This window comes from Halichoerus grypus, chromosome 8 (genome assembly GCF_964656455.1).
Source record: "Halichoerus grypus chromosome 8, mHalGry1.hap1.1, whole genome shotgun sequence".
NCBI classification, from domain to species: domain Eukaryota; kingdom Metazoa; phylum Chordata; class Mammalia; order Carnivora; family Phocidae; genus Halichoerus; species Halichoerus grypus.
In genome coordinates this window covers 139,234,062-139,254,999 of record NC_135719.1, presented here as the reverse complement: position 1 = coordinate 139,254,999, position 20,938 = coordinate 139,234,062, and the positions used below count along the sequence as shown (strand labels likewise).

At 49.3% G+C, this 20,938-nt stretch overlaps 1 protein-coding gene across 1 annotated transcript in view; it reads right to left on the bottom strand.

Annotated features, from left to right (window-relative positions):
- The window catches only part of DGLUCY (D-glutamate cyclase), a 75,752-nt gene that overhangs the window by 35,729 nt on the left and 19,085 nt on the right, over window positions 1–20,938 (bottom strand). Inside the window, 3 exon segments of the mRNA XM_036097524.2 lie at window positions 1,245–1,443; window positions 3,189–3,342; window positions 7,246–7,374. Coding sequence (XP_035953417.2) covers window positions 1,245–1,443; window positions 3,189–3,342; window positions 7,246–7,374 — 482 coding nt within the window.

Here is a 20,938-nt window from a genome sequence, read left to right as displayed (position 1 = left end):
AGGGCAGAAGGCGTCCTTATCCCCCGCGATGGGAAATCCAAGGCCGAGAGGGCTCTCTCAACAAACCTTGCGACTTCCTCACTAATCTCCTACCCCAAGCCCGAACTTCTCTGTCTTATCAGTCCTTCACAAATTCATTGTTTGTCTGAGAGGCACAAAAGCCTCCTGCTTTGGTCACTTCCTGGAGCCTCACACCTTTGGAGCTCCTGTAGGTACGACGCTAAATTTGTTTTTCTCCCGTTAATCCTTCTTATGTCTATTTAAGTAGGAGAGCCGCCGAAGGACGTCGAAGGGAAGAAGGGACAGGTTTCCCTCCCCTGCAGCATGCTGGTGGTGTTGGTTGGCGTGTGAATCACAGCACTTGGGAAGGGACACAGGCCGGGGACTTTCACAGGGGACAGGCAGGGCTCCCCTCAGGGCCAACACTGAATACAGGAGGGCTGGCTGGTCTTTTTGGATAGAGCCCCGGGCCAGACGGGACCACGCTGAACCAAAGCTGGTGGCTAGGTGCGGTGTCATGGGAAAAGGACGGCTCTGCTGCGCACCGACTAGGGGCAGTGACGAGCACTCTGTGCCAAGCATCCCTTCCTCGTCATACCCCCACCGGTGACACTTTACAGATGGGAGCCGGGGCTCCCGGGTTCCAGGCTGGCTTTGGGATGTGGCCAAGTCCTCTTCCCTCTCCAGGCTTTAAGTTCCTCATCTAAATGAAGGGTTGCACGTGATGTACCTGCTGCAAATGGCCATGTGTTTGGGGGGCCAGACCCTGCCCGGGACCCCCATCCCACCCCAGTAGCTATACTTCTGTCGCCTCCCTCCCCTGCCCTGCGAAAACCGCTCAGGCACATACTTCACACATAAAAATTGCTTCTCGGGGCGACTGGGTGGCTCAGTTGGTTAAGCATCCAACTCTTGGTTTCAGCTTAGGTCATGATCCTGTGGTCATGGGATCAAGCCCCGCATCAGGCTCTGCACTCAGCATGGAATCTGCTTTAGATTCTCTTTCCCTCTCCTTCACACTCACTCACTCTCTCTCTCAAATAAATAAATAAATAAATAAATAAATAAATAAATAAAATCTTAAAAAAAAAATTGCTTCTCATCAGAAGCAGCTCAGGCTGCACACCTAGAAGTGGCTGAGCTGGGGCCACGTCGGTCTCCTTTCTCCCATGTCAGTGTTCTCCCCACCACGAGAAAACACAGGGTGACCCACCTGTTCAAGTCATTGTCGATTGTGTCCTTACCTTGTAGGCCCCCATGAGACTGTGGCGGGCTGAGTCTCCTCTGGGGAGCCGCAAATTCTCCAGAGCTGCTTCCGGGGAGAAGCCGCAGTCCACGAAGAAGGCCACCATGTCCTCCAGGGGCTCCGTGTAGTCCTCCAGCGAGGTCAGGCTGCCCGTGCAGGCACCAAACTCGTACTTCTGGAACTGGGGACAGCCCGTCCTGGGGACACAAGGGAAAGCTCACAGGCCCCAGGCCCAAGATGGCCCCTGACCATGCATTGTTTGAAAGGGTGGGGAGAGCGAAGAGGATGTCTGGAGCTGAAGTTTCAGGCACCTTGCTGGCATCCTTCAAATCATGCCAGATTGGAAACCAATCAATCAGCGTGCATATAATGTACTCCCTGCTCCCACCCCATTACATTTTCTATAACCTCAGCCCAAGACCAGCCAAACCAACAAGAAAAACAAAACAAAAACAAAAACTCTGCCATTGAGGCAGGGCTGGCAGGCCAAAGGGACAGAAGACACATGTCTCAAGAAGTTTCTAGCGCTATAGCAGTGGGTGAGGCCTTTCTCTTTCCTGAAAGAAACTTCCGTAGAGTTGAAAGATTCTGGTTATAAGCCTATTCTTCATTCACTCCAAAATCATTTTGCTCAGCCATTCCTTCATGTCAGGCACAAGCCAGGTGATGGGACCATAGTGATAGAGGGGACACCGGCCCGGCCCCGAAGCAGCATGCAATCCTACACTGGCAACACAAAATACTTGCAACACAGAGCAGTTCGTGTTAACAGTCCAGGTAGAGGAGTGACCCAGAGAAGGGAGAGATCCATTCTCTCCCACAAAGGGGGCGGTGCTGGAGTTGGGTCCTGAAGGATGAATAGGAGCTCACCAGCCGCACAAGGAGGAAAGCACATCCTAGGCAGAGGGAACGGTATGTGAACAGCATGGAGGCATCAAACATGTGACCCATTGGGCGATGATCTGCTCTAGGAGTCCCCAAGATGGCAGCATGGGGTGTTAGGAAAAAACATAAGGACCTGACCTCAGGTCTAGATGGGGTTTCTGAGGGACCCTCCCACCCCGGAGTCCACAAAAAGATAAAAGCAGAATGTTATTGAGAAGCTTTCTCTTTGGGGAGAGGACTGGGGATGGCTGGAGGGTCAGGAGTGGGGGAGGACACTCAGCCGGGGCCAGGTCACTACAGGTTTTTTTTTTTTTTTAAGATTTTATTTTATTTGTTTGAGAGAGATTGAGAGCACACACATGTGTGTGAGCAGGGAGAGGGGGAGAGGGAGAAAAACAGACTCCCTGCCGAATGCAGAGCCCAACACGGGGCTCGATCTCATAACCCTGAGATCATCACCTGAGCTGAAATCAAGAATCAGACGCGCAGCCAACGGAGCCGCCCGGGCGCCCCGCACAGGTCTTGCTATCAGGCTAAGGTGCAAGGCACGGGAAGGCACTGAAGATTGAAATAGGGAAAGTCGCTCTGGGGGGCGAGTGGGAGACAGAGAAGATGCAAGCCTGAGCTGGGGCGGTGGGAGCAATGTGGGCTCCCTGCAGTGCTTCTGTGGAAGCAGTCAGTGGGGCCATGATGCAATATGTTCTATTCCTAAGTCTGGGAGGACACACTGCACAGTGTCAATAGCGCTATCTCTGGGCATGGTTCATACGAGTGTTTTTATTTTCTTTCTTGTGCTGTGCGGATGGGGTTCTGGCCTAGGTGATGAAGTGGGTGGGTGACAGCACCAGCAACATTTCTGCAGCCAGGAAGGAACTTTCTGGGTGATCCCCAAGATTTTTCCCAGGGCAGGGGCACGGGACAGGAGCAGGGGTAGGGATGGGAATGGAGGGGAGGACAGCTCGTTCCTGAGCGAGTCATGAGCGAGGCTCTGTGCTGGGCACGGAGGGTCCCTGTGGCTGGACACAGAGGTCCCTGTTGATGCTCCCAAGCATTTTACCTGGGGTCCAGGACAGTGTTCGGGACAGGCGAGGGCCACGTGCCTGGCTTGCAGAGGCCCAGCAGGGGCAGAGGGCCACTGTTGGCTCGGCAGAACTTTTCAAAGGCTGGAGCCAGGGACCGGTGCAGGACCACCACGCTGGCCGGTCAGAGCCCTGGGTTTGGTGACAGAAGAGACACACGCTTGGTCAGTTGCTTCTTGGTAGAACCTTTTCATTGAACTCTTTCTTGCAGCTCAGCACCAAAAAATGCCCGTTAAGTGTACAGCTTGGTGAATTTTCAGGAATTGAACACACCCAGGTCACCAGCACTTAGGTCAAGAAACAGAACATTATGAACGTCCCAGAATCCCTCTGGGCCCCTTACGGTCATCACCCCAGCCCCCACGGCAGACACTACCCGGACTTCTACAGATTACTTTTGCCTGTGCTTCATCTGATGGAATCATACACCGTGAGCCTTTAGCGTCTGGTTTCTGTCACTCAGCTGTACGTTTAGGAGATCCATCCATACTGCCGTGATTGACAGCAGCTGGTTCATCCTCGTTGCTGGGTGATATACTCATTACCACAACATACTTACCCAGCCCTGTTGCAGACAGACATTTGAGTGGCTTCTGGTTTGGGGTTATTACCAATGGTGCTGCCATGAGCATATTAATACATGGAATTCGGGGTCTGCATGTGTGCATTTCTGTTTGGCATAGACCTAGGGTCTTGCGGACAGGCTTGCTGCAGCGATGAAGGAGGACCCCCCACTTGCATGCCACGACCTCCCCTGGGGTAAACAAACCTGTGTTTGAATCCTGTGCGACCCTCAGCCTTGGTACTCCCATGGATGAGATGGCAGTCACGACACCCACCTCAAAGAGAACCCTGTGAGTTCATTCCTGTGTGTCAATTACCCAACACACAGGTGTACAGGAAGCGGGGGTTGGAGTTACATTCATTCAACGGAATCTTGTGTAGACATTTAAAATTATGGTACAGAAGGAATCTTTCATGATACGAAAAGATGTTTGTAACATAGGGTTGAAGAAACAATACCAGATAACGAAACAGTGTGTTTGGCATATTCTCCTTTTCATAAAATTGATGAGAGAAAGAGCTAGAAGGAAATACATCTACACGTTAATCCTGGTTATCTCCGGCGACAAGACTGGGTGATTTTTTATGTTCTCTTTTGTGCTTTTCTCAATATTCTCAAATTTATGTAATAAATAGGTAGCATTCTGTAACTGGAGAAAAAAACAAACAAGAAAAGTTATGGTTTTTTTTTTTTTTAAGATTTTTATTTATTTATTTGAGAGAGAGAGAATGAGAGAGAGCACATGAGGGGGGGAGGGTCAGAGGGAGAAGCAGACTCCCTGCCGAGCAGGGAGCCCGATGCGGGACTCGATCCCGGGACTCCAGGATCATGACCTGAGCCGAAGGCAGTTGCTTAACCAACTGAGCCACTCAGGCGCCCCTTGGTTTTTTCTTTTAAAAAAAGGATTATTTCCTTTAAAGAGACCATCCCAAAGAAAAACATAATTATGCTGTTTTGGAGAAATAAGCTTGGTGACAATTCTAAATGCTCAATTTGCTGTATCAACATGTGGACATCTCTTTTCCACCATGATACTGTCCGCTAATACTTCCAGGGTCCTTATTACATGCCAGGCTATCTGTGGGAAGTAATTTATAGATGTAATCACTTGTATTTTATACACGAGGAGAACAAGGCTCGAAGGGATGAAGTGACATCATGCAGCTGGTACGAGGCACGGCCAGGATTTAAGCCTGAGATGGGGGGACCCCCGAGTCTCTCTCAGGTCACCACGGGGCTGCAGGCACTGGGCCTCCCTAGGGTGGGTCCACCACCCCCTCTGGCACCTTCCTCCTTGGGGATGGTAGAATGAAGCAGCTGTGACCATCCGCAGGGAAAGTTCTAGAACCAGCTTCTGCTCTAATGGCCTGGAACTGACCTCAAACCCTCAGTGCCTGCTAATGCTACAGATTTTCAAAACGAGGGCAGACTGGACACGTCCAGCCCCTGAAAGCCCAAGGAAGCTGACTGCACATCTCAAGCAAGCCCAGCGTGTCTCCAGAAATAATCTGGAGTGAGGTGGAAGGGAATTCAGCCAGCCTAGAAGCCTAGCTTTCCTTAGCCGCTCCTTCCTCACCTCCAAAGCCTGTTGGGAGAGCAAAGTGGATTTTTAACATCACAAATCAGACAGGTTATTATGTGCACAAAGCTTTTTTGTTTCCCTTTTAATTAAATGCACTTCAGAGGGCACCGTGTTTTGGGTTTGTTCATCTCCACTGCTAATCGGAGAGAGTCCCCCGGTTGTCCCCATTAGCAACAGGACACCAAGAGAGGGCTCTGTGGCTGGTGGCTTTTTGGAAGGGGTGGTGGACACGTGAGGGGAGGGTCTGAAGTGATTGCTGCATCCCCTGGGTCTCTCAAGCTCTATCTAAGGTCATGATGGCTTTTTTCTTTGTGAAGAGAAATGAAGTGAGTCTTCTGAGGCCTTTTACCTCAACACAATGTTTTCCTTTTTTTTTTTTTTAATATATTTAATGATGAGAGAGAGAGAGAGAGAGAGAAAAGCCCCTTTAACATTCCTAATCTGATGTAAACCCCTGGGGAAGGACTATGGAAGACATAGTCCCAAACTGGGGTGTCCAGCCGTCCTGAAGAATGAGCGTCTTTCCTTGTGGTGCTTTCCATGACAGCAGCCAACTTGGATTGACCATCTTACCCACACGAGCTCAATTACTCCTCCCAACAGCTCCTTAGGGAGGATTGTATTGTTACGTCCAGTTTCCAGGTGAGCTTAGAGAGGTCACACAGCTCACCCACAGCTATGGCCAGTAAGGGGCCAAGCAGGGACTCGCACCCAGGCTCTCCGATGCACTCAGCTCTCTTGGCTCCCCAAGTTCTAGCGAGCAGTAGGGTTCAGCTGGTGTTTGCTTGTATGTTGTGTGTACAAAGGGTTGTGGGAGACCATTACCTTGGTGGCTTTCAATAAAGCACATTCCCCCGTGTTCACAGCCCTGAGTGGCCCCTTCCCTGTTGACTCTGTCCTTGGCTGCATGCCTTGCTTTGACAATGGGACATTAAGAAGTATGACACAAGCAGGGGTTTGATATGTGCTAACTAATTACAGCTTGTCCTCCTGGAATCCTGAGCTACCTTGTAAAGAAGTTTGGCTACCACTGCTGGGGAGGCTTCATGGCAAGAAAGAAGCATTAGGCCAGCCCCGGGCTGCTCCAGATCCTCCCAGTGGACACTCCAGACACAGGAGGAAGGAGCCATCATAGATGGTCCAGCCCCAGCAGACAGGACACCACATGAAGCAGAAGAACCACCCCACTAAGCACAGCCTCATTGCAGAATATGGTTTAAGCTGCTAAGCTTGGGGGTGCTTTGTTATGCAACAATAGATAATTCTACTGGCCCAGAAATAGCAACAGAGCCAGACGTGTCGACCAACAATGAGAACTGTCCTGATGTAGCACTTTAAACCACTCTGCTGGCTCTCCATCTGGTGATTCCCGCTACCAGAAAAGTCTTCCTTGTCATGAAATTTTGCTGGGACTCAGGTCAGTGACAACCTGGATGTCTATTTTCCCTCACAGGACCTTTCAGAGCCTTGCGTGTCACTCGTCACTCCGGGAAGAGACTGGGGAGATGGTGCAGAGGAGACCAAAACAGGGATACTTGGTCTAAATCAAAGCCAGCTTAAAATGCAGTGTAATCTGGGGGCACCTTTCCCCAGAGGGAAAACCCACGGCATCATCTGAGGCCATTGGCGGTTCTCCCTGTGGAGATGGGGTGACTGAGCAGAACTGTTGGTGCTGAGCTGTCTGATAAGGTTTTCACACCTGAGTCTTCTGGCCCAAGGGCCAGACCTCCTTCTGCGAAATTAAGTAGCGACCAGAAGTAATATCCTCCTGCCCTTACTTCCTGTTTCCCAAGCCGAAGCTAGAAATCTCAGGAATTCCTGGGCCCAGCACAGCTGGTATTTCTAGGGATTTTTTCTTTCTTTTTTTTAAGCATCTGGCACCACTTACCCCCAGCCATGCCAGACACATTCCTGATGTTTGGTTTCTTTTGTAGAATCAGGGTCCTAATGGCAGGGGGAAAGTAGGACTTCAGGTGGAGTGTGAGGGTTATCATGCCGTCCTTGAAGGGGCCAGAGTCTGGGTGAAGGAAAGAATGGGGACAGAATGAGAAGCACAGCTTTCCCGAAGGTGGCAGATTTGACGTCAAGTACCTACCACCCCCTCTGGCCCTTCCTGGTCCTGCCCCGAGTGGGCATTGTTTGGAGTAAATTCTCCCCCCACCCCTGCCCACATTCCCAGTCCCTTCATGTCTCAGTTGCTTTCTTTCTTTTTCTTTTTTAAAAAGATTTTATTTATTCATTTTGAGAGAGAGAGAGAGGAGGCGCAGAGGGAGAGGGAGAGACTCTCAAGCAGGACCCTTCCCACTCCCCCCCCCCCGCCTCACCGGGCAAGCGCACAGTCAATGCAGGGCTCCATCTCACGACCCTGAGATCATGACCTGAGCCGAAACCTAGAGCCAGATGAACCACCCAGGCACCCCCTCATGTCTCAGTTTCTAATGAGAAATTCCCAAAACTTCAAGACCTTTGCTCAAGCCCCTCCCCTGGCCTGGAACGTCCTCCATCCCTCCTTCCTGAAGACTGTCCCATTCCTCAAAACTGGTTGGAAGCTTCCCCATCTAGGCAGCAACCCCTAGGCCCACCCTGGCTGCTGCTGGGCCTCGGCGTCCCCAGGGTGTTCTTTGAGCCACTGACTTCGGCCTGATGTTTTCTTTGACTCTGAACCCCCCCTTTCTCTTTCCCGGGGACACCCCAAGTACCTGGAGAGCAGGGCCACCTCCTGGGCCTCTCCCAGGGCTTACACAGCGGAAGCACACAGCACACCAACAACACTTATGCTCCAAAGAACAGACAACAGCATGCCACGTGTACTCACAAATGAAACAAGAGGCCAGACTTTCTGTCTACGTGTGACTCCTGTTATTTAGATTTGGGTGCCCAGAAGAAATGGATGTTATGTTTTCTGCTTTATAATCCCTGCCGCACCCCCCTACGACTCTAGGTACAGGGCCTTACAGAGATTTTTGGTGAATGAATAAAATCCTGTAGATTTTTAAATATAGAGATGATGTCAAAGCTCCAGGAAATTGCACTCAGAAAGGAATCCTGTGTGTTGACTTCCTGTGAAAATTAATAAAAGGAAACCTTTAGTTTATTTCAGGTTATAGTTTAAAATGGAGCTGGGAGGCCAGCAGGGGGCGCTCTCGCACCCTGCCCCTGGGCCTACCCAGCAGAAGACCTACACCTTGCAAGTCCCATACTACTTCAGCTACTATCTTACTGCCCTAACAGGAGGAAGAAAGGTTTCCTCTCCCACAACACCCCAGTCAATGACAGTCACCGCTCAGCCAGCGAGGAACCACTACACGTCGAACCCCCAGTTTACTCCAATGGACTTTTTTGTTTCTCTAACAGCCCTACCAACCTCCCCCTTTTCTCTGGAAAGGAGCTCCCTCTCTTTTGTTCCCCAGACTTGCCTCTGGACTTGCCTGTGCTTTGGTCCCAGCTTGCTTGTCCTGAATTGCAATTCTCTGCTATCTCCAAATAAACCCATTTTTGCTGGTAAAATAGCTGGCAGTTTTATTTTGAAGGTTAACACGCTCTAGAAAGAGGTTTTGATGCGTCAGCAGAATCTAGGGCGAGGTAGATGAAGAAAGGAAAAAAATGACAGAGAAGAAAAGTGTAGCATAGCGAATATGGTCAATAATATCGCAATCCTTTTGTGTGGTCAACAGGTGCTGACTATCATTATCATGGTGAACACTGAGTAATGCATAGTTATTGAATCAGTATTTGTACCCCTGAAACTAATATAACATTTTAGGTCACCTATACTTCAATTACAAAAAAAAATCCAGGGCCAGACAGTCACATTGTGTCAGCCTCCAAGGCACAGCCCAGGTCTTCTTCATCCCAATATACCACACGCCTAGCACCGTGCCTGACACAAAAGTGGGAGTTCCGTGTTTGTTGAATGACTAGCTGACTGCAGAATGGATGAAAGCAGGAATCTAGGACAGTGTCCACAGTGAAGGTTCTGGATAAGCAAGGTTTTCCACAACCTTTCTGTTTTTCTTAAAGATTTATTTATTTGAGAGAGAGAGAGAGTGAGTGAGAGAGAGAGAGAGAAAACACAAGCCAGGGGTAGGGGCAGAGGGAGAGGGAGAAGCAGACTCCCCGCTGAGCAGGGAGCCCGATGCGTGGCTCAATCCCGATCCCAGGACTCCAGCATCATGACCTGAGCTAAAGGCAGATGCTTAACAGACTGAGCCACCCAGGCGCCCCTCCACAACCCTTTCTATCTAGAGAAGAACCCAATGAGATTCCAAACCACCAATGTATGTTTTCAACTCCAAGTTTATCGATAGAAAACCGGACAAACCCTATAGCCATTTTAATGGAGAATTTGAGATTGTCTGAAAACTCTAACAAACAAAAGGTAAGAAATAATTGCCCTGGAAGGGGTAGAGATGTATTTTAAACCAACGATGAGTGCTTTAATAGCCACAGAACAAAGTGCTTCGGGGACACGGAGGAGAGAACAGTTGGTCCCACAGGGCTGAGGGGGTTGTGTGCCTGGAGGATCAGGGGAGGTAGGATTCCATTCCCCAGTTGAAGATACTGAGGATTAAAGCAGCTGCTTTGGCAGGTCAAGCCTGAGCTTGCCTGCTGGCCTGAGAGGGCCCTCCTGGACGTGGCGGGCCTGACTTCTCGGCCAAGCAGCCAAGGCACCAGCTGAAGTCCTGATGTCTGTGGTTCCCCAGGGCCACAGAAGAAGGCTTAGCACCTCAGCCAGACACTCAACAAAGGTCAAAGAGAGAGCCATTCCACAACCGTGTGGGGTTGGTGGCCAGACACCTCTGATAATGGCCTTCACTTCATATCTGTAGGGGAGAATGGATTTTACCCCAAACCTACCCAAATGAGAGACCCCAAGGGTGCCTGTTAACCCTTGCCCCTCATTATTATTACTCAGTAAGACAGCAGGTGGGAGTGGGGTGCTGTTTTGCCAATAAATTGTAGCCCAAGCACAAAAACGTGAGGGTGATTGCCTTTCTTTTCTTTTATTTATTTATTGCTTTAATATAAATTTAAGTGGATCTAGGTCATTCCTGTAATAATGTTGCTTTCCCGGCCTGGAGATAAACGAGTGTAGTTTGAAATTCTGCCCTGTGAAATGCACACTGGGAGTGTGCCAGGCACGTGAAAATCACCCACTGTGCACGTCAGGAGGGAAAGAAGGCTGAGAACCCCTACCTTACAGTCATCCCCTGGAAGCAGGGGTCAAACAGCGCATGAAGGGCAGGCTCACTGGCTCCTGCCAAAGAAGTGCCTTCAGTACACCACGCGGAGAATGCCCAATCACGTAACCAATGATAGCAGTTACCACCCCACCGTATATGAGACCCACTGTGTGCTAGGCACCGTGCCAGGCCCTTTTCCCTCACTGGTTTACGACCATTGGTTCCTCACCACTGCTCCACAAAGAAGACATTGTTAACCCCATCATGGACAAGGAATGGGTCTTGGGGAGATCAAAGAAGCTCCCTAAAATCCCATAACTAGTAAATGGTAGAGCTCAACCCCAAGAACAAAGTCTAAGTTCATGCTTATTTGACTGATATCTACCTTTCTATGTCTATGTATATATGTATCCATCCATCCATCCATCCATCCCACTATCCATCTTCTGGTGTTAATAGGAATCACATCCTGGGGCACTTGGATGGCACAGTCAGTTAAGTGTCTGACTCTTTGTTTTGGCTCAGGTCGTGATCTCAGGATCGTGAGATCAAGCCCCATGTCAGGCTCCACGCTCAGCGCAGTCTGCTTCAGATTCTCTCTCCCTCTCCCTCTGCCCCTCCTGCTCATGCTCTCTCTCTCTCTAAAATAATAAATAAGTCAATCTAAAAAAAAAAAAAAAAAGAATCACATCCTCAGTAGGAATAGCAGGGACCTTCCCCTTTTCCTGCCCAAGGTGATTCCAGAGCCAGAGTCTCTTGAGTCCATATGTTTCTTTGGGAACTGAACCCAAAGGTAGAGCATGGGTTCAAACCATGTAGACCAAACAAACTGAAGTTTCTCAGGCTTTCCACCAGGGCCTCCAGTGAACTCACTGCTGAGTGGCTCTGAGGGGTCCAGGTGCCTCAATGCCCAGTGAGGTCTTACTCTAAGTAAGGGATCTAATCAATAAGCACTGGATGGATCCTAAGAAGCTACCTTTCCACTGCGAATTCTCTTTTCTCTTTAGAGAGTAACAAACTTCAAGCCCACAAATATCATTCCCTAGCCTCGAATATACCAGAAAGGGGCCCACAGCCCACCAATTCCTTAGAGGCATCTGACACAGCCCAAAGCTCAGTGTAAAAATATCTCAGCTATGCCTGTCACAGATAACTGAAATTCCACCATTAGAAAGTCATTTCTCTGCTTTACCCAAGTAATCCAGTTGTAGGAAGGCATGCTCCAGATGTGCTCAAATAGTGGGGCCGAATGATGGGAGCACATAGCAGCCCTATTTGTAATAGGAACAATTCAGAAACAACCTAATAGAGGTTGATCAACTACAAGGAGGACTGGTTAAATAGAAGAGTATCTAAACTATGGCACATCCATACCATACAATGAGATACTATGTAAACATTAAAAAGAATGAGGCTACTCTAAACACCTCATATGAAACAATTTCCCAAAGACATAAAATGAACAATGGAAAATGAGTAAAATGAATAATGTAAGGTAAAGGTATTCTCTGTTAAATAACACACCCATGATGCATTCAAATCCATGTAGACTGTCTCTGGAAGGTTGGAGAAGAGCTGTGCCTGCAGAGAGGGAAAGTAGGTGGATGGGGCCCTCAGCAGGAGTGTGGCTACCACACTGTATTTTATGCAAATGGCACCCTCTGGGGTTGTGCCATGGGGTGGCCCTGAGGGAAGAGGGATTTTCTGTGTTTATCCTTTCTGTACCTTTGAGTGGGACAATGGGGAAGTATTACATAATTTAAAAATGGGATTTAATGTAAACATATATAAGGAAGTTAGAATCAGATCCTTTTTAAGTAATCTCTATACCCAACGTGGGGCTTGAGCTCACAACCTTGAGACCCAGGGTCGCAGGCTCTACCAACTGACCTGCCTGGGCACCCCAGGATTAGGTCCTTTTAAAAGAAATAAAACATTATGATAAAATAAGTCATTCCTGGGGGGCTGGGGGGCTCAGTTGGTTAAGCGTCTCTCTTTTTTAAAAAAATGTATTTATTTGTGTATTTATGTATTTATTTGAGAGAAAGAGAGAGAGAGAACGAGTTGGGGGAAGGACAGAGGGAGAAGCAGACTCCCCACTGAGCAGGGAGTCCAGTGCGGGGCTTGATCGCAGGACCCTGAGATCATGACCTGAGCCGAAGACAGATTCTTAACCGACTGAGACACCCACGCACCCACACATCTGACTCTTGATTTCAGCTCAGGTTATGATCTCAAGGACCGTGAGATTGAGCCCTCTGTCTGGCTCCATGCTGGGCATGAAGCTTGCTTAAGATTCTCTCTCTCTCTCTCCTTCTGCCCCTCTCCCCCACCCCCCTCTCCCTCTCTAACAATAATAATAATAATAATAATAATAATAATAATAAATAAGTCACTCCTTATACTTTCATCACAAGTTTTTCATTCATTTGGGAAATATTTATTTAGTCCCTACCGCATGGGGTGCACTGAGCACACAGAGGTGAGTAAAGCAGAACCCATCCCCATTTAAAAGTTCTGCACGCCGTCAAGTGTGGACACCATGGTGCTAACAATGACGGCTCTCACTTCCTGGGTGCCTGCTAGGTGCTGAGAGTCCAGACACAATCCATCCCCCATCCATCATTCAACAGGCACATGGCAGGAGAGAGCCCAGATGAGGGGTGGGGGGGCTCTCAGGATTCCAAACCTGCCTCTACATTCGGCAGGGGATCATTGACCTCCCCGTGCCTACTTTCTCCTCTGTAAACAGGGGCTAATAGCAATACGTACCCCCACTGAGTGGTGGGAAGGATCCAAGGAGCTGACACATGTGAGGGTCTTAGAACAGTTCTTGGCTGGGTCCACACTTAGCACCCCGGAAGCTCTGCCTGTTTGCCACTGGGCAGCCGGCGTGCAGCACGGACTGCAGGGAGTGAGACAGCCACAGCCCACGCTCACGGGGGGGTTTACCATCCCCGGAGACAGACATGAAGCACATAATTACCGCTGTCTCTGGCTTCAGTAGCTGTAACACCGTGTGCTGAGTGCTCCCGGGCCACGTGGATGGGGAGTGGAGGAGGAAAAGAGGCTGGGTCTACCAGGAGGAGTAGGGGTCAGACTAGCGGACGGGCGGGAGGGGCTCTCCAGGCCAGGGGACAGCATGAGCAAAAGCAGGGAGGCATGTGAAGGGAACTGGCTTCCGGTGTTGCTGGAATATTTGAGTGGGGGAGCAGGGGCTGGGAGGGCAAGCAGAAGCCAGGTCCCGAGCGATCCAAGAGCGAGGGGGAGTCACGGTGTTCCGCGGTAGAAGGACTCGGTAAGACTTGCCTTTTATGAAGAAGGCTCTGGGGGCAGGTGGGGGACTGGACTGCGGGGCAGGCAAAGTAGGAGGCTGGCAGAGGAGAGGGGAGACCTGCTGAAGGATGAGCGTACAGAAAGTCTCCCTCCTAGACAAGAACCTTGAAGGAGAGCGGGTGCCTTAACCCTTCATTTGCTGGGCTGGACCAGCCAGTGCTCAACACGCTTCCAGGGAGCTGCAGTGGTTACTCCTCTGAAACCGGGATAAGAAATCACACACACACACACACACGCGTGCACGCGCGCGCGGGAATTCTTTCTGTTTCCCTTCAGTTCTGCCAGGGAAGGACTTCTGATCTGCTTTATTCCTTGTATCTCCAATACCTACAACAGTGTCTGGCACCTGGGAAACACCCAATGAATGTCCACCATTGGGGGAGACAGGCAGAGCAAGGGATATGCACAAAGACAACCGTGATGAGAGAGCCAGGGAAGCAGGAGAGAAACCACATGGCTCAGAAGCCCAGGGAAGCAAGTACTGCAAGGAGGAATTTGTAATCATGGAGGTCCAGGAGGCTAAAGCCCAACAAGCATCCCATCGGCGCCTTACTGCCGTAATGAAGCCATCATGGTTCTGTCGGTTAACAAGCACGGGGAGCACCTGCACCAGAAGCAGGATTGTGCTTAGCACATGACCTTGAAGCGTACAAAAAAAATAGCAGGAGACTCAGTCCATTTCCTTGATGTTCACAGTCCGGCCAGGAAGACCTCACTTATTCACAAGCATAAGCAAATTCACAGTAATACAAAACTCCATTTCTGGTTTCTGTCGAGGTCCCCTGGATCCCTTGTGCAGAATCCTACAACTTGATAATGGAAGAACAGAATAAGTAGGTGTATAGACCCTGTGTCACTCATTGATTTTGGGGGTGGGAGTTGCTCAACGTTTGCCAAGAGAGTGGCTGGTGACAGCCTAAATACAACGGCACATTTGCAAAATAGATGTTGCCGTAAGGAAGAAGCCCATCCTAACTGTATAAATATTTCATAAAATTTTTTTCATTACAGTAACAGAGACAAAAGATTAGGGAAAATGCCGGCGGTCATGTTTAGTATTGTTTACCTAATAGGTTAGATACACGTGCTCCCAATAAGCAAAAAGATTGTTAACGAAACACGTATCTTCAACCAAAGCCAATAGTGGTCCCTTTTACTTCCCCTTCCTAAATAATTCAGTCCTAAAGTCATTAGGTAGAGCTGAGTGAAGTAGAAGTCCGTGGTGGGGGAGGGAGGGCAGGAGCCACGGTGGCCCAAAGCAGGGGATTGGAGATTCAAGTGATGAGGAGGACATGCCCAGGGAGGGTGGTCTGGCCTGTGGTGTCACCACCTGATCAGGGCAAGGAGGGATGCTGCCTAGGGTCAGAGAATGGCAGCCTGGCATGTAGTATCAGAGGGTAAGGAGTGTACCCACATGTGCGTGTGCACACACACACACACACGCACAGGGAAACATATACTCCTTAGCTCTGCCTGGGAGCAGCAACATTTCAATAGGCATGTGTACATCTGGTGCCCAAGTCTTGGATTCTAAATACCATCTTCCATTAAAGTGAATCAAGAGTCCTTGGAAAACTGGTTGATTCTACAACTGCGGCCAGGAAGTCAGAAGGCGAGCCTAGAACATCTTGTTGTGCTAGATGACACAGTGAGGGCGCACTCAAAGAATGATGGGGCCATACAGAAAGGACACAGGATGAAAGAACTCTTCAGCAGTCAAACTGGGGACAATGTGAGCTTTAAGTTAAATAATGATGGAAATGGTTATAACCCACTAACTCATATAGGAATCCATACACTCATGTGGAGATAAAAAAAATAATTAAAGTTGATGAGGAAGGAGATGTTTACACAGTTTCAAAGTACCTCCCCGTAAAATACCTATCCATTACGAAGAGGAAAAGACTAGTTTTATAGTGAAGAAACCTGGGAGACACTACCTTAATCATGTGATCAAAGTATAGGAGCAAACCAAAATGGTGGATCCCTTGGTAGGGTACAAGGAGAAGGCAGTATCTGCTATGATGTTCCCGCCACAATGCACAACTTGAATCTGATCTTAACTGAGGGACATTCTACAATGTCTGTGATCTTTCAAAGTGTCAAGGTCATGAAAGTCAAGGAGACCCTGAGGAGCTGTACTTCTAGACTGAAGGAGGCTAAACAGGCACACCTAAATCCAAGAGGGATTCTGAACTGGATCCTCTTGTGATAAAAGACACGACTGCAGGGGCGCCTGGGTGGCTCAGTTGGTTAAGCGACTGCCTTTGGCTCAGGTCGTGATCCTGGAGTCCCGGGATCGAGTCCCACATCGGGCTCCCTGCTCCGCAGGGAGTCTGCTTCTCCCTCTGACCCTCCCCCTCTCATGCTCTCTGTCTCCCACTCTCTCTCTCAGATAAATAAATAAAACCTTAAAAAAAAAAAAAAAGACACAACTGCAATAACTGGCGAACCTTGTTTCCTAGTTTTGAGGGCTGTGCTGTGGTTAGGTGGCGAAGTGTCTTTGTTTGTAGGAAAAACACAGGAAAGTATTGGAAGATGATGGAGTATCAGGACAACTTATTCCCAAGAAGTTCAAGGAAAAAAAGGGTGGTTTTGTTGTGTTTTTTTTTGTACCATCCTTGCAATTTTTCTGTCACTTTGTGATTGTTTCAAAATTTAAAAATGATGAGAGGGGCGCCTGGGTGGCTCAGTCGTTAAGCGTCTGCCTTCAGCTCAGGTCATGATCCCAGGGTCCTGGGATCGAGCCCCGCATCAGGCTCCCTGCTCAGCGGGGAGTCTGCTTCTCCCTCTCCCTCTCCCCCTGCTTGTGTTCCCTCTCTCGCTGCGTCTCTCTCTGTCAAATAAATAAATAAATAAAAATCTTTTAAAAAAAAGAAAGTGGTTTGCATTTAAAAAAAAAATTTAAAAATGATGAGGAACAGATAGGGAAAAATAAAATTGTAAATTAACAAAATGTGGCATATACCTACAATGGAATATTACTTAGCCTTTAAAAGGAGGGGCATTCTAACAGATGCTGTGACATGGATGATGCTAAAAGACATTATGGTAAGTGGAGCAACTGGGTAGTGTAGTTGATTGAGCGTCCGACTTGGTTTCGGCTCAGGCTGTGATCTCAGGGTTGTGGGATCGAGCCCTGTGTCAGGATCCTCGCTCAGTGCAGAGTCTGCTTGGGATTCTCTCTCCCTCTCCCTCTGCCCCTCCTGCTCATACTCTCTCTCTCTCTCTCTCAAATAAATAAATAAATCTTCAGGGAAAAAAGGCATCATGATAAGCAAAATAAGCCCATCACAAGGGACAAATATACCTGGAATAGTCAAATTCATAGAGACAGAAAGGAGAAGGGTGGTTGCCCAGGGCTGGGATGGGGGCAACCGGGAGTTAGTGTCTAGTGGGAACAGATTATAAGTTTGGGATGATGTAAAGTTCTGGAGAGGGAGGGTGGTGATGGTTGTATACCTGTAGGGATGTATTCAGTGCCACCGAACTGTACATTTAAAACTGGTTACAGTAGCAAATTTTATGTTCGATCAGTTTTACCACAACATAAAATTTAAATTAAACAAAGGAAACTGTGATTGTTAAGGTGCATTCACACCAAATATTTAGTTTCAGATTGTCGTCATGAGAAGTGACACTGGCGTCGGTGTGTGTCTTGAATTCGATATCAAATATTCTCCAGCTCGGGGTTCCTGTTCCAGCTCCATGAAAAGGAGCTTATCTTGGAAAAGGAAAAATTTCGTGTATATGCTTCACACGGCCAAACATTAACTTTAAGACTCTGTGGAAATTTAGGAAAAACTCTCTGCCAAACGTGGCTATGAATGTCCATTCTTCGAGAGTTATAGAATATTTGAGAGTTCATTCTTCAAAGCAGATCTGCTTTTGGTTACTTAGCTAAATAAAGCAATCCAACCTAGTGGCAAATCTCCAAGGTATGACATTGCCATGGGCAAACAAGGCAAACCCTCCTGTTTCATAGTTTGCTTGGCCTATAAAACTAGAGCACGTGTGTTTGCGTATTTAATACAGAGGTACTGGAATGCTCTGTCAGAGCGCTGAAACGTGACACAGGCATCCAGATGGAGGTTAAGCATATGACGTTACCAACAGTAAATGCTGTCCTCAAGTTCCATGGGTGAGTCCTAGGGATAAACCCAACAGCTGCTTTAATGTCCAGCTACCCTTCCACTGCACAGCTCAACCAATGGCTTGACCTACAAGCCTACTTCAGGGTCACGGTGAGCACCACTCTCTGGTTGCAGGACCTGGAGGCTCCATGCCCTTCCACTGCTGGGAAATGTCTTGCGTGGTGGTAATAGTCTGCACGACATAGAAGATTCGGTGAATCAAACAGAAAAGCACTTTGACTCTTCGGGCCATGGTCCTTTGTGTCAAATGCTAGATATGCCAGGATAGACATTTTTTTTTTTAAGATTTTACTTATTTGAGAGAGAGAGAGCCAACATGCGAGCACGAGCACAGGGAGAGGCAGAGAAAGAGAGAAAGGGAGAAACCGACTCTCCGCTGAGCAGGGAGCCCGATGTGGGGCTCGATCCCACGCCCCTGGGATTATGACCTGAGCCAAAGGCAGATGCTTAACTGACTGAGCCACCCAGGTGCCCCAGGACAGAAATTTCTTTAGTGCCTTCCAGTTGTATGGTTTTCATAATTTGTAACTACTATTAGGCAATAATTTATGAGTTGATGGTACTATTGATTATTAAAGTTTTTTTTTTTTTAATTCCTTTGTTAGGGGCATGTGTGTGTGTTTCTTTGAGAGTAAAATTAACTCTTAGTTGGTCAGTTCTTGGAATTATTGGTCTCAGAACTGTACATTAGGCCAGAATTACACTTGCCCTACCCGGAAGGAAGTATGCCACCTGATAGCATAATTGTATGGCAACATATATATATAGTAATAGAGCCCCATTCCAGAAGGAGATATTGTGGGGCAGATATAATAACACAAGCCCTTTAGACTCAATCCTCTTACGCCAGACCTAATATAATTCAGGGTTAAAGGGCATATGCATCTATGGGTCACGTTTCAGAAGACACCGTAATTGGTCTAAACCCAAATAAAAATGAGCTAAGCTTGGACCCATTCATTTATATACATCTATCGACAGCTGTAGGGAGACGGTGGTGTGAATGCTCTGGGAAGGCCTGGGCAGTTGTTTCAAAGGGTCTTTCAGTCCCGTTAAGGATGCGTCCAGAAATAGCCGAGGCCCGGGCCTCCAACCCAACGGCCTGAGCTTTCACAAACGGAAACCCACACTCTCAGACATGATGATGCCCTTCCCCGTTCTGAGTTCTGGCTGAGATTCTCTGAGATTTCCTCTTATGAGGATTCCTGACCACCAGCCGTTTGGGACCCAGAGCCTGCCCCGCAAGCTCCTTGTCACCATGCGGGACACCATGTTTCGGGCCGGTTCCACATGTGGGCCGGATGGGGACAGTGCAGGGGACGGCGCGCCGGGTGTTAAGTTCAGAGGTTTGCCTCGATGCTCGCTGTGCTGGGCAAAGGCCAAGCCCCCCGCAGGGAGTTCCGTGGGAGACCCCAGAGAGAAGGCCCCCACGGGTGCCATCGGAGGGATGCCAGCAGAGGCCTCGGACGGTCACTGGGAGAAAGTTAGGGCCAGCCTTCCGTGGCACCTTCTCCCCTGACCGAGCAGTTGGCAGGTGTGAGGGGTCCTGGGGGGGTCCTGCCGTGCACAGCCTCTGAAGCCCGGGCTCTCCCTAGCCCTCGGTGCATCTCCATGGGGACACGAGGCGGGTGCTCCCTCTATTTCTATGGCACCTATCACCATGGCACCTACTTGCTCTGAAAAACACAGGCTAAAAACAGAACCTGAAGGAAAGGGGGGCAATCCACTTCTCCACAGTCACCTTCTCCCGCAGCTTGTCACACCTTATGCGTGCTCATGCGGACCTTCAGCCTTCCCAGTTTCCGTGTTTTTGTTGGAGGTGGCTTTAAAATGGAAAGCCTACTCTCAGCATCCGCCTCATCTTGGGGGTGATGTGGCCCGAGGCTCCGGGGAGTCTGCACTCCGCTTGCCGCGGGTGTAAAATTCCCAGGCACGGGGAGCCCCTCCAAAGTGGCTCCTCCTGGGGTTTGGGGGGGCCTCCTGGGAGGTGTTTGGGGAAGGCGGGGAAAGTGAGGAGGACGGGAGAGGGATGGTGACATCAGTGCACACAGACGACCCAAGAAAGGACCCGCATTTATTCCAACAAAGTGGATCACGAGCTTCTCTGGGAGCAGGTGGGACACCCTCTCCTGGGGGAGATCCTCAAGGCCAAATAGCTTCCCTGAAGGTTTTCCCTAAGTTACGGGCCACCCTTTCCAGCACAGGCTCTGGAGTCAGGCTCTGGAGTCAGGCAGAGCATGAGTTTGAATCCTGACTCGGGCACTTGCCAGCCCTGTGACATCCATGGGCCACCTCTGAGTGGTGGGTTAATGTGCTCATGTATGACATGGGGATGAGAAGACACACCCCTCAGGGACAAGCACTTCCTGTGACCTCAGCCTTCGTGGTCGTTCCTTGGTTTGCCCAGCTGTAAAATGGGGGCAGTAGCCAGCCTCAAAAGAGCTTTGTGACCATGAGGAGACACTATACGTAAAGCACTGAGCAGAGAACGCCCAGCTGCTCGAGAGGAAGCTGTGAGGAGGTGGACAGTGACAATGGCCAGGACAGGGTGCTCAGCCTGCCCTGTTTCTCCGGGGCCTGACCTCCTGACTTGGTCCTGGTGGGGCATGTATGAACAGGGCCCCCGGGCATGAGTCGCCCCCCGCCTCCAGACTCCCACATTCCTCAGCGTCCTTGGGCACAAACGTGGTTGAGGACAAGCTCACGCTCCACAGCAGGAGTCACCATGAAGAAGGGTCACCAGCCTGGTGTTTGCTGTGACACACAGGACAATGAAATTCTCATGAACTGGAGAAAATCCCAACCCACTTCTCTGCTTGTGGGCTTTTGGAGTCAAGCAGCCCTGGGGACTCAAATCTCCCCTCTGCTTATCTGTTGGCTGAGTGACTCAACTTCCCTTCCCTTTCCT